The sequence below is a fragment of the Metopolophium dirhodum genome, chromosome 2, assembly GCF_019925205.1.
Source record: "Metopolophium dirhodum isolate CAU chromosome 2, ASM1992520v1, whole genome shotgun sequence".
In the NCBI taxonomy this organism is placed as follows: domain Eukaryota; kingdom Metazoa; phylum Arthropoda; class Insecta; order Hemiptera; family Aphididae; genus Metopolophium; species Metopolophium dirhodum.
This window is the reverse complement of record NC_083561.1, coordinates 34,738,622-34,752,415: the sequence shown is the minus strand read 5'-3', so window position 1 is coordinate 34,752,415 and position 13,794 is coordinate 34,738,622. Positions and strand designations below refer to the sequence as shown.

Below are 13,794 nucleotides of genomic sequence, written 5' to 3'. Positions count from 1 at the left end.
CCCCCTTTTTCAAATTTATACTATATTTTTTTACTAGTTATTTTTATTAATATTGTTTTTAGAATATATTATGTATCATATTATATGTGTAGGCATTATATTATGTTATACCAATCATCGTATATAATAAATGTACAATGTTGTACCCTAAGCCTTAATGCATTTCCCCTAATTATTTAAACAAGTTCAAACTGGATCGAAAATTCTAGCAGAAATCTCGCTCGACAGTCAACGTTGCTCTTGCTCAATGTCTTCTCCATAGTTGAACTGAATGTTGTCCCGCACGTATTAACTAGAATTTTAAAGATTGTGGATCATTTATGTCATTTTGTGGTCATATAAAGTAAACTATGCGTGTCTGTGGTGTATTTTTATGCTAATAATAGAATAGTTATGTGAATAGTTTATACCTACTCAAGTGCGGACCATGGTTGAATAGCGACAATGACAGTCTTATAAATAATGATCCCTTTGAACGACCATGATGGTTACTTAGTTTTTTTTGCATCCGTTGTTTAAAAAATGATTTGTAAAACCGTCTTGTTAAACTTATATACCTATATATTATGGTATAGTAATATCTAACTCTGTAAATTTTTACAAAATTTTTACGAATTCTCAACTTAAAATAATTTGCTAATTTTTATGATTTTTCCGTATTTTGTCAAGATTTGAACTTTAAATGCGTAGGTATAAATAAAAACAGTGACTAAGGATTTTTAATATTTTTCAAAAGTCCTTGTCACAATATAGTAGGAGCGTTGTATTAAATTGTCAAGCTTTTTTACCCAACAAATAATGTTTTATTGACATTCATAGAAAAAAATACTAATAAAATTGGAAACGGAAAATGTTCCTAAACAGTTCAAAACAAATCAAAATATTTTGAAAATTTTCTCGTGTATAGAAAATGCAAATATAAACGACCAGTGAAAATGTCATGTATATACGTTCATTTGGTTTAGAGTTACACCAAAAACCAAAATCGATTTCGTCGAAAACCGATTTTGCGTAGAAGTTCCCGTTTTTCCTTAATTTGTTTTTCGTCTTTCCTGGCACTATAGAAAACTACTGGGAATTTTAAATTTTGACCTCCCCAATGCACCAACAATAACTTCAACAATAACAATTTCCCATCGAACAAGATACTGAAGTTGAAAATCGAAGTATTATTTCAACTACTTATCGTGTACACGGACACAAAAATAAAAAAATAAATAAACAATTTTAAAAAAAAAACACACATCATTGTAAAATCAATACATCCATCGTTTCACTCAGAATTTAAAATCAACTAGAGGTTGAAAAAAAAAGTCGAAGGGGGACGTGGGCACCCACGGACAAACGCATTTTAAGATCCAAAAAAAATATACAGAACAAAAGAATAATTTTGAAACTACTTACTGCAGTAAGTTTTTAACTACCGACCTAAGACTATGTATAGAAATGCCTATATTATGTTCGGCGAGGCACGGGGCGCACAATAAGTACGGTCCATAGACCATAGTTCATAGTTTTGTTTTATTTATAATAATAATGCTTTTTAATGTACTTTTTCATAAATTAATATTTAATAAAGTTGGCTTTAATCTGAACTATTAGTAAGTATTTTTTTTGGGAGATCACTACTATTACAACATTGTTACCAATATGCGTCTCACTGTACCCCGGTTTCCACTACAGATAAATTACTTATTACCAGAGCTGTGAATTAAATGCATTTACATGCTTTTTTGCTACACCGAGACCATATAGAAAATGGATTCTGCCAAAATCTTTTTTTACATATTATTTTTATGGGTTAGTTCATATAATTACATGTTTTCGTGATTTATTCGTATTTATGCTTATTTTCTTAAAATGTTTATATATTTTTGGTTCATTCGTTAGAAAAATAAATAGGTACCTACCAAGTGTGTAAATAATAAATTTTTAATTATTATTTAATAATTTAAACGGTTTTTAATAAACGCGTTTTCATACAGTATTTTTTTGAATTTTAAGTGCATATTTTCGTATACTTCAGTGCATATTTTAAATCATGTTATGCCTGTTTTTAGTACATGTATATACATGTATATTTAACACTTTTTATTCTATTAAATTCACAGCCCTGCTAATTACTTTTACTTCAAATCATACCTACCACAATTAATGTTAAATGTCAAGTTGTCAACAACCAACTGCTTCTTCAACTTTATCACACTTAAGAGGATGTCAGATTTTTAGCGCACCATTTATTTCTCCTCTGACCCACGCACAATCATATTTATGTTTAGCAGAACCAACCAGATCCGGTCCAAGGACTCAAATTTCATTCAGGCATAAATATATATTTATAAGTAATTTATAGCCGATAGGCCAACCTAAACTCTTTAACCACAATTTTTTTTTTGTCTTATTGTTCAAAATTGAATATAAAAAAAATTTAGATTTTCTTTACTTTTTTTAACAAAATAGAGTTTGTTTATGTTGAATATATTATATAATTTTAGAAAAATCTTATAATATTATATTATTAAATTAGTATTGTATATAACTTAAATTTTATTAAAAACAAAAATTAGTTACTTATATGATTGGTGACAAAATAATGAATAAATAATAATTTTTAAAAATGTTAATGAAATATTTTAATTTTTTCTACTAATAATGCCTTGCCACGTATAAGTATACCTATTACGTTATATTCGAAAATTTCTAGTCAATTTGATTATGCACTTTTTAAAAACTAAAACTTACCAGAAATAGTATTTTTTTATAAAAAAAATATATATTTTAAGATATGGCCTTATTGCATTGATAATTGTGTTAACTAGGTACCTAACTATTGATTATTTATATTAACATACTTTTCAAATGATATTATTATTATTGTATTTCATACATAATATTATTAGATTCTGAACGGATGAATGAATATTGATTTTATAGGATCCTATTGATTTTACAATGAGTGTTTTATTTTTATTTTTTTTTTGTGTCTGTGTTTATGATAATTAGTCGAAATAATGCTTCAATTTGAAACTTCAGTATCTTCTTCAATGGGAAAATGAATCTTGTTGGCTGTAAGGCCATATTTCATTGTGCAGCCATTATTGATGTCTTTTATCATATTAATTTTCAATATGTTCACAATTTTATAAATAGATAAAAAAAAATTAATACATTTTACAGTTTTCTTTGATTATTTCGTTATTCTTTGCTACTGAGAGTACCTATGGTATTCAACATTATGGGGCACTCAATAGATTTTTATACGGCATGATACTATTACCATATCACATGTGTTGTAAGTTTATTTATGGGTGAGAAAAATTGCCACTAAAAAAAAACTGGGGGAGGAAGGGCATTAAAAAAAATGTGTATCCAAGGCAACAAAATCCTAAATATGCCACTGCTCCACTTACACTCAAATTATAGTAACAACAAATGAATTTCTTGAATACATATTTATTCAATTTATAAAATATATTGTACTATCACAATATCAATATGTCAAAATATATTTATTTTACTTCAATACTTTGACAATTGCTTAAAATTATAAATTTACAGTTTAAAAAAACGTTGGCTAGCATAAAAAGTTGAATAGGTACCGCCTCAGTTATTATAATTATAATAATGAATAATTTCCAATATATACAATTTTGCAGTACAAAAAGTTCTTAAATATTTCAATATTTTTAAATATAAAATAATGCTAGAAGAGACATGATAAATAAAAAAGTACGTTTAATAATATTAAATTATGACAAGACCTAAATTGATGGATTGTATAAAACAATTGGGAAATGTTAAATTTTTTTTAAAACCAACTATAAAAAGGTTCAATTTTGAAATACATTAAGACAAAGTATAAATTAAGATAAATAATATTTCAATTAGTCTTAATACTGTATTTCTACAATAATGAGCAATACCGTAATTATTGAAAAAATGTTATACAAGCTCAAGGATTAATCAATTGTCATTATTTCTATAATTATCTAAAATCTCAAGCTTGGTTTATACTTCAATATGTGTCTGAAAAAAAAATAAACATGTTGATATTAAAAACAAATAATGCTAAATACTGTACGATTATTTTATAGTTAAGTAATTTATAGATTTACATTAATATTACTAGGCATTATACTAATTAATAAATGCCACATTTTTTTTTTTACCTTTAACAGGAAAACCAAAAGAATATGTAACTTTTGTACTTTTAATGTAACTTGGTTTTAGGAGTGTAATGTTAATTTTTTTTTTTAATTAGGTTATAGATATTTATCTGATACAAAGATTTTATTTTAAATAATATTATATGGAAATGAAAAACATATAACTGTATTCAAAATAAGACCGTGAACCAGCAGCGACCAGTTTCCGTCAGGCGGCGGTCAGACTCCACTCATGAGTAGTTTTGAAAAAAGTATCATTTGATATTTTATGATTGATTAACCTACGTTATAATTTAAATTAATTTAAATATTCTACATCTTGTATTACAATCATTTAATTTGATTGACTGAACAATTTGAATAAAGTTATTGTTTAAATTATTTTATTTTAAGTAAAATTTTGATAGTCATTTTTTTTCTTTTTTTTTTCGTTTTATTTTTGAAATCTATATGATCTAATTAATTAAGTTTAAAATAACATGATCCGAGGTTTCCTAAAATAGCATGGTTACTGGCAAGTGATGTAATATAAAAAAAAATACAGGAACATAATAATACGTCTGGAGCAGTAAATGGTGTAAATATTTTGGACGTAGTAGTACGTCTGGAGTAGTTAAAGGGTTAATAACCATTTTAAATCAGTAATCACAATTTTTTTTTTTATTAGTTAAAATAAAATAATATCATTAAACATGGACATTATTTTAGGCATTAACTTTGTGGTTATGATCCATCGATTAACTTCTTTATATTAAATTACATTTCAATTTGTCATATTTATGTTTGTACACCAGTTATTATGCTGAACAGCGTTCATAAAATATATTATTATATCAAACCTGTCCAATTTTTCCCAGAATACCATAAGGGTTGCTCTGTCTAAATGACGCCGGGTTCTTGATATTTGTAAAACATTAACAGCCCATTTGGCCACATTTGAATCCAACTTCATTTCATCAAATTTTAAATGAAATGCACATACTGAAAATTATACAATATAATTAATTTTAGTAAATTATTTTGCTTTGGATATAATCTTATATTATAGAATTCCTAAGCTCTTTTGATTTATTTTATTATGATTTTTTAAACTTAAGTTATCTTTTTACTTAATTTAAGGATTCAATAATGTAATATAGGACATAATATGTAACATGATTTAGATTTTTCTATAATTTATAATTATTTAGATTTCATAAAATGTATACAAAATGTACAATAATAACTAACTTATAGGTATCAATAAATAGCTATGTGTTAAACAAATTAAATTTTAGCCATCAACAGTATCTAAACTTAACTTTTTTTATAGGTACTTTCATAAATCCAATTTAAACTTATTTGTCTATTTAGATTAAGTATATAGAAGTCTTCCTAAACTAAGTTCCATTTTTTGATTATTTAAATTAATGAATGCAAAAACCTAACCATTTATTATGAATAAAAAGTAAAGTTAAATAAAAGTTGAAACCACGCAGTGACGTTTATCATATAACAAATCGGAGTTGCTCAAATAATTTTAGGAGACCTACCCCTCATAATATTGTTATACCAACCTATAAAATGTCCTATTTTTCTTCCATCAATACCCACCCACCAATATTTAAGGTATTGCCTGAGCAATACTGCCAATACTTGAACCCTATGTTACACCCCACTGAAATCATGGATATAAAAATATAAAATAATATTTACTTTTAGAAAAAATTTCTACAGGATTGCCGTCCCATGGCCATCCTTTAAACTGCCATGCTGGTCCCATAACAAATACGGCTACGACTCTGTCCCATTCTCCTTGGGTCAGTCTTTGAGGATTGTCAACCACACGGTAAGGCACTGTCATGCCCCCATCTTTGCGACGTTGTAAAAGTAATTCATTATCACGTTTTGATCCATTTTGTTTTCTTTCTTCAGTTGAAACAAATCTTTAAAAAAATGATTAATTGTTTGATCAGAAATATCACACTAATTATAATCTCTCATAATAATAATTAACAATTTTAATTTTGAGAATTGATAGAACTGTTTTCAAAAAATTATGAAGATTTAAAAAAACCACAAGAGATACACCCTGAGTATATTGGACTTGATGGAATTATATGTTAGGTATAACTGAAAAAACTTGCCACTAAATACATTTCAGAATACATTAGTCCAGAACAATTGGTCAGAGAATAGCACAAAGAATTTGTGTGTACAAAAAAAAACAAAAAAATAGCAATTAACTTTAAATTGTATCATAAAATAAAATAATTACTTCAGTTCTTGTAAAATTTCTCGAGCGTTATGCATTGATATTAATGAAGATTGTCCAGCAGGGATGACAATAATTGGAGTCCTTGATATTCTTTGTTTAGCTTGTTGAGAAGCAGTCAATTTAGCCTATATTTTATAAGAATTAAAATTATTTGATTCAATAGTTCAACATGCAGATATTATTCAATAGACATTTTATATTCAATATTATTAGGGTTGGCAACAATAAAAGTGATGTACATCGATAATTGACCAAAAAAAAAAATAATATTGAAAAATGCATAAACATTTTTTTTTTACTAATTTTTTTACATTTACAATATTGAGAATAAATTAATAAATGTACGATTATTTATTGCGAAAACGTACAATAAATTATATACTAATATGACTAGTTACATAGTTAAATAGTTTTATGTTTTATAAGCTTTAATGTATAGTTTTAATGCCAACCTAATTGTAAAATATTATGATATACAAGAAAAACTGTTGTGAGAGGGGGGCAACAATTATTATTTTCATTATTCAATGAGAATTCATGAAGTAACAATTATATACAATGCATTGAAAAGCACTTCTATTATTTTTCTCAAAATGATAACTACTGATATAAATAAAACAACCAATTTTAGATAATGAATTATAATGAAGCGAGGAATGAAGTGCTTAAAAAATTTCAATTAGCCATAACTATCAATTGGATTGGAAATTGAGTCTAATAGATATGTTGAAGAATTTTGAATTTTTGAAATAGTTTCAAGAGTTTCTTCTTTTTGATTTATTGGTGAAATATGGTTGTATCATATTTACCCCACTTTGTATTTGTTCTGGTAGTAAATAACTCAGAAACTAAATAAATATAACATTTTAAGATAGAAAACCAATCTCAACTGTTCTAAGTACTAATAATATATTATATTTATTGGACTTTTTTAACTCACCAAAATTTCATTTTCCGTAAACTTTTAAAAACAATTTAAGAATATTAATATAAATTCATAATAAATAAATTTTAACTGCTATTGGTACCCACTTGTTAATATTATAACAAGTAGTTAACTTACATGAGGACCAGACCGAGAAGGTTGTTGAACAGGAGTGACAGTAGCCACTGGTTTTTTTGGAACTGTTCCTTCAGTCACAGATTTCAATGTCATACCATGGTATGTACCCATAGTATCAATTTTAAAGCCTTCCGTATCTAAATATCAAAATGTTTAATTTTAATACAGTTTTAAATAATTAACTAAATTAACAACATAAATATTCAAGAAATTGACTGACCTTCTCTTGATTTAATAAATCTTTCTTGATCATAACGGTTATAAACAGTTGGTTGTGGTATAGTTGGTTTAGGAGGCGCTACACGTGGTGTAGTTGACATACTATGTGATGGACGTGACCTCCCATCTTCACGGTTTTTAATTGATTGAAGTATTGCAAAAATATTCTTTCCAAAAACCTTAAACATAAATTAATACATACATTTGTCTACAATTGTCTTTAAAAAAATAAAATAAAATACTGATGTAAATTCAATTTTTTTTTTCTTATACTAAAATTAACAAAATTTGTTAATTACTTTTCCATTGCTTTGCAAAATAGTAGTACGAGTTCTCCATTGTCTTTCACGCTTAATGATGTCTTTTGTTATATCTACATCAAAATCCAACATAACTCTTAGGTCTGGACCAAGACCTATATCATCATGTCCTTTAATGGTAGTACGCTTTTTTGCCAAACGTTTGGCTTTGATTGCAGCAATTTTTTCAACAGACATGGCTTCCGAAAGAGATCTATTAAAAAAGATATTTAAAATTTGCAATATTTTAATTTATAAACATTTTTTATTTTTTTATTTTTAAAAATATTTTATTTAATCAATTCAAAACTTGAATAAGAACTATACAGTATAATTGTACAAAATTAAATTTATTTTTCTAAACCTAGAATATTGGTTTTCATTATTTTTCATTATTGTATTTAATTGATTTAATTTTATTTTCGGACTTAGTTATTCTATACTGGATATTTCTTTTTAAATATTACATTTATGTTGTATACTATTTACTTGATATTATCAACATTGACAGCAGACTCTTTAGGTGCATCCAAACGTGCGGCCAACTGTTGTTTAACCCTTTGAACTTGTAATGTATCTTCCATACGAGGTTTTTTAGCAACTGATTCTTGTACATCTTCCACAGCACTTCGTTTAACCTGTTCAAATAATTAAACATACAAACCCAATTTAAACAAACAAGAAAATTTAAAAAGTATAAATTTAACCTGAGTTGGAATTTCAAGTGGAGCACTGCGATCAATACTAGCAGATGTAGATAATTCGCCATTTAGGTAAGCTAGAAGTTCTCTTCGATCTGGTCTTCTTACAACTGGTATATTTTCAGCCTAAAATTATAATCCAGAACGATTTTATAAATTAAAATCAGATAGTTGTTAATCAAACAATATTAAATTACTTACAGCTGCTTGTCGCACATATACTGGATGTGTGAGAGTAACATTCTTTAATAGAAATAATAGACATTCCAATGTATAATACTCTTTTGGTGCACCATCCTTACCAGAACTATAACAGCACGTAAGACATTAATAAGTACATTCATAAAGTAAATATATTATATTAATACAAGGATGATGATTGAGTGAACATAGCGTTATACAATACTTGCATTATGTCGTAAACTGTTGTTTATGTTGATAAAAGTATACAGATTGTATACTCGTTTACTTACCCATACATCAAGAAGTTTGTATTAACAGTTTTTGACCAAGATAAGTCACCAAATAATATGTGATTGTCCTTAATTATGATTTCTTTTTTGTTAATATTGTACGTCCTTAAGAAAGTTAGCGGGTCTGCCATTTTGAAACAAATTCACAACAAAATAGAAAAGATGTTTAAAATTTTAAACAATAAAAAAGTTCACAAAAATATTTTGTGTACGTACTAGTGTAGTACTACGTACTTTGATTCTATTCAACTAAGCAATCTCATTTTATCAAAATGATTATAGGTATTTTATACCTATTTTTTTTTGTAAACAAAAAATACAAATGTGTTATCACTCGTATACATATTATCATCATGGACGTGCAGTGTAGCAACCTTAGATCATGCAACAAGCATGAATGTATCTATTATTAATTCTGAATTCTATATATATCTGTGATCCCAAGTTAGGGCACTTCCAGTGATGTAGTCCTAAAAAAATTTATGGGACACGTCTTAATCATTGTAAAAAAAAAACGTCGGGGCTGCTCCCACACGTTTGGTAGAAAAAAGCGACCATTTTTATTTGTAGATAGCATATTAACCCAACATCACGGATATATATTATATCTAGGTACCCATATATAGGTACTAAAATGTGCTACTAAAATACTATATATACTATATACTAGAGAGCCTAGATAATAAAGATAAAATAAAGCTTAGATAATAAAGGCTCTCTACTATATAGATATAGGTACTATACAATATTATAGTATATATCTGTGCCCAATATAGAATTGATAGAATTATGGTAGATAAAATAGGTACTTCGAATAGATAGCATATTATTAAGCAAGTATCCACTATATTGTCTATTTGTCAGTTGTCTATATAATATTATACAATAATACCTACCTCATAAGGTATGATTTATATTTAAACTCGTGATCCATAAATAACGTTTAAAACGTATAGTGCTCAACAAAATTAAAAACTATATAATTTATTAACTCAAAATATAAAATAACATATTATTATGAAACATTTCTAGTACTTTTTACATGATGAAACTACGAAAGTAATATTTAGACCTCAATACACACTTCGACTCCGGACTCCGATGACTACGATACAGTCACATATAGTATAATAGAACATAATATTTAATATATTTGTGAGTATTATTATTTGTAAGTACTTAGTAGACAATAAAACATAACTGTAACTGAAATGGATTATGGAATCCTAGTAATTTAAATATATTTAAGATTCCGATATCTACCCCTGGATACAGTATTTGGATCAGGATCCTATATGATATCCCTGGATATCTTATATTTAACTGGCCGTTCCCCGTTCCCCCGACCGCGGTACAATACCATAGGGGACTGACCGTTTTCACCCAGAATATTTTTTCGTACCTATACAATAGTGATAATATATATCATTGAATTTAAATTTAACACCACCTATTACAGTGACCCACTTGTAACCTACTGCACAGCAAAACGACACCCGATTGTCCAAATTTTGGTGAAAATCAACGATTTAAAAACTATAAAAACTATGGCATCCAAAAAAATTAGGCCAATTGTTGTAGACAAGACTTCATAAATGAAAATAAGCACGACCCCACCCCCCCCCCCATATTTTGATTGCACCACTGTTATCAGCGTCAACAACTACATAATTAGGAATAAAAAAAATAAGTAAAAAAGGTGTCCCGTAAGGAAGACCTAATCTAAATATTTACAAAAATAATAATAATAACACAATGTCACGATGAATGATAAGTGATGAGGGATGCTACCTATAACCTATCTATAATAATTGACCGTTATAATTTATAGGTCTACATTAAATGGTCAAGGTTTTACATTTTTAAAACAGTTTTATAAACATGTAATAACGCCATCTTTAAATCATAAAAAACGCATTTTAAACGCGATTATACTAGCGATTGGCGTTGGGGTTGTCTGGAGCCAAACACACGTGTCACGATGATCGAACAAAATTATGAGAGAGATGAACGAGAAAAATAATCCTCATTGTCTTATAATATATAACGGTGGTATATTATATGATATAGGTATACATGAATTCCACACCTGAGTGCAGCCGCTGTGATGGTGCATATAAAATTTGATTGTTCTCCTCGTCCCGAGGTTCCTGATAGGTATTTATTAGCTAGTGGCTTCTGGAGCTGAATGAGTGTGTTGAACGCGGCACGACGATTGTGAAAAATGCGAAGGGAAAACGAGAAAAAAAACCCTCATCCGGCTTATTGCCGATTTCGGGCATACCAAAAAGTTTGAATAAATCGTAAAGTATACGACCGCTACGGGTCAAAATTTGCTGAGAGCCGGAAGAATGAAGATGTCACTGCAGCAAGCTTATTGTTATCCGAAAAACGACAGCCTCGTGCAAACACATTATACACTATTATATTATACGAAGACTTCCACAGAGTACTCATATACTCTTACGTATTAGCCTTTCATGGCTCGAGTGCACCCTCAGCGGCTGAGAGTCCACTGCACATGTAATAAAATTGCATATACAACGCGCCGTTGTAAATAAATTGTAATTATTGAATAGGTACCTATTACCTATAGTATAATGTACATTGTATATGTTAATATTAAATATCTTAGTATAATATGTTATTATTTTTTAATTTTCACATAGATGTTATAAAATCCATGGATAATATTATTGTACAGTTGTGGATTTCGTTATAAAAAAAATTGTGTAAAAGAGTATCATTGGAATACGTATTTATTTAATTCAACATAATTTATTAAATATTCTAAAAAAAAAATTATTTACTTTTCTATCAACATGTCAACTTAAAATGTATTTTTACTTTTCTGTTTTTACTTATTGTGTTGTCATTTTTAACTAACACCATCAACAACATTTTAAATAACATTAGGATTATAATTCTTATATACAGACGACCTCCTATATTGTTGACAAATGATCTGGGCATAGTCCGAAGTCACCCACGTTTGGTAATAATTAAGACGATTTAACACTAAAGTGTGAGATCAAGTTACTTAACAATTTGCACATATAGGTGCCAATTACCATTGATTTTATAGTATATCATAAAATTATAAGATAACTAAAAAAACTAAAAAAACATGTGTGATAACGTGATATGATAATGTAGGTATATGATAACATAACCTAATAAGTATAAGATATAAAATATTGTATTATGTACGAGCAAGCGATTAACCATGTGCGCTCTCCAGTGGCGGCGCCTGGGGGGCCCTCTAAATTTGTCTTGGCCCCCCTTGACCGCCTAACCACAATAGAAAAAAAAATTCTTTAAAAAAACCGATTATAAAATTGAAATTCTATACTTCTCTTAGTCCTAAGACTATATGGCAACATTTTTTTTTTTTGACCGAATAAAATATGAATAATTTTTAGATTAATATTAGATCAAGTAATAAACGAGCTAGAAAAAAGATTTGATAACAATTCAGATATTTTGAATGGTATTAGTTCATTAGACCCTAATTCTAAATTATTTTTAAATGTTTCATTATTATTGCCTTTAGCACAGTCCTATAATTGTGAAATAGAGACTTTAAAATCAGAGTTCCAAATTTTGTCTAAATCATTAAAAAACTATGAAAATAAATTTACAACTAAAATAAATGATATTTTTCATTTATATGATTTTCTAAATGAGTATCAAATTGCGTTTTCAGAACTGCATAAATTTTGTTTGATATCTATTACAATTCCTGTTTCCTCAGCTGGATGTGAAAGAACATTTTCTTGTCTTAAACGGGTAAAAACTATCCCAGAAATTAATTAATGGATTCTCATATGTCAAATTTGAGTGTGATAGCCATTGAAAAATTAGAAGCCAAAAGTCTAAACATTGATGACATTATTAATGAATTTGCATCATTGCACCAAAACCGTCGAATTATTTTAATTTAACATAATTTATAGTAATACTATAAAGTATAAATCATAATAAATACAAAATAAATAATAAAAATTATATAAAATGAAAAAAACCAGTGACAAGAGTGTATAATAAACTTAAAAAGTATCTATCATATGTTTATGATTATATATAGGTACCTAATTATGTTATTTAATTAGCAGCTAAGGGGGAATAGGCACATAAAAGTTAATTTTATAGTATTTAATTTATCATAATTTATTTATATTTCTGTTCAATCAAAATTATAATTATTATATAGTGTTTAAATGTGTGAATTCATTTTATATTCATAATTTCTAACAATTAGTAGATATCAATATTATATGCATACCATTTAATATAATTATGTTTTTGACTATTTACTATGTTTGCTTGTAACGTTGTAACTAGATTTTGTAATACTTAGTAAGTTGCTAAGGCAAATAAAAATTGTGTAATTTTTTTTATTTAATAGAAATGTTTTAACTCAAAAACAAATGTAATTTGTTTATTACCTATATTATAATAAAGTACTCATTGTTTATGTAAGTTTGTTGAAAATGATATCTAATGTTTAAGTGTGTAAATATTGAATAATATACCTATACTTATATGATATGTATTATCAATTAAAATAAAAACCAATAATTATGTGAAAACTTAGTATATGAAACAGAGTCTTT

The 13,794-nt window shown here is 27.2% G+C and overlaps 1 protein-coding gene across 2 annotated transcripts; it reads right to left on the bottom strand.

Moving 5' to 3' along the window:
- Window positions 1-3,507: 3,507 nt before the first annotated feature.
- On the bottom strand, window positions 3,508-9,444 carry LOC132939472 (parafibromin-like). 2 transcript variants are annotated; one of them, XM_061006648.1, is made up of 12 exons: window positions 9,179-9,444; window positions 8,907-9,012; window positions 8,712-8,831; window positions 8,494-8,642; window positions 8,005-8,218; window positions 7,707-7,884; window positions 7,487-7,623; window positions 7,364-7,384; window positions 6,424-6,548; window positions 5,862-6,091; window positions 5,006-5,147; window positions 3,508-4,026 (listed from the first exon to the last, which is right to left on the bottom strand). In XM_061006648.1, exons 1-12 carry the CDS (start codon window positions 9,307-9,309, stop codon window positions 3,990-3,992), a joined length of 1,590 nt encoding a protein of 529 aa, XP_060862631.1. In that variant the 5' UTR covers window positions 9,310-9,444; the 3' UTR covers window positions 3,508-3,989. The 2 variants fall into 2 exon arrangements, with proteins under 2 accessions (XP_060862631.1, XP_060862632.1); XM_061006649.1 differs by lacking the exon at window positions 7,364-7,384 and having other exon boundaries at window positions 3,512-4,026; window positions 9,179-9,443.
- Between the last annotated feature and the right edge of the window lie 4,350 nt (window positions 9,445-13,794).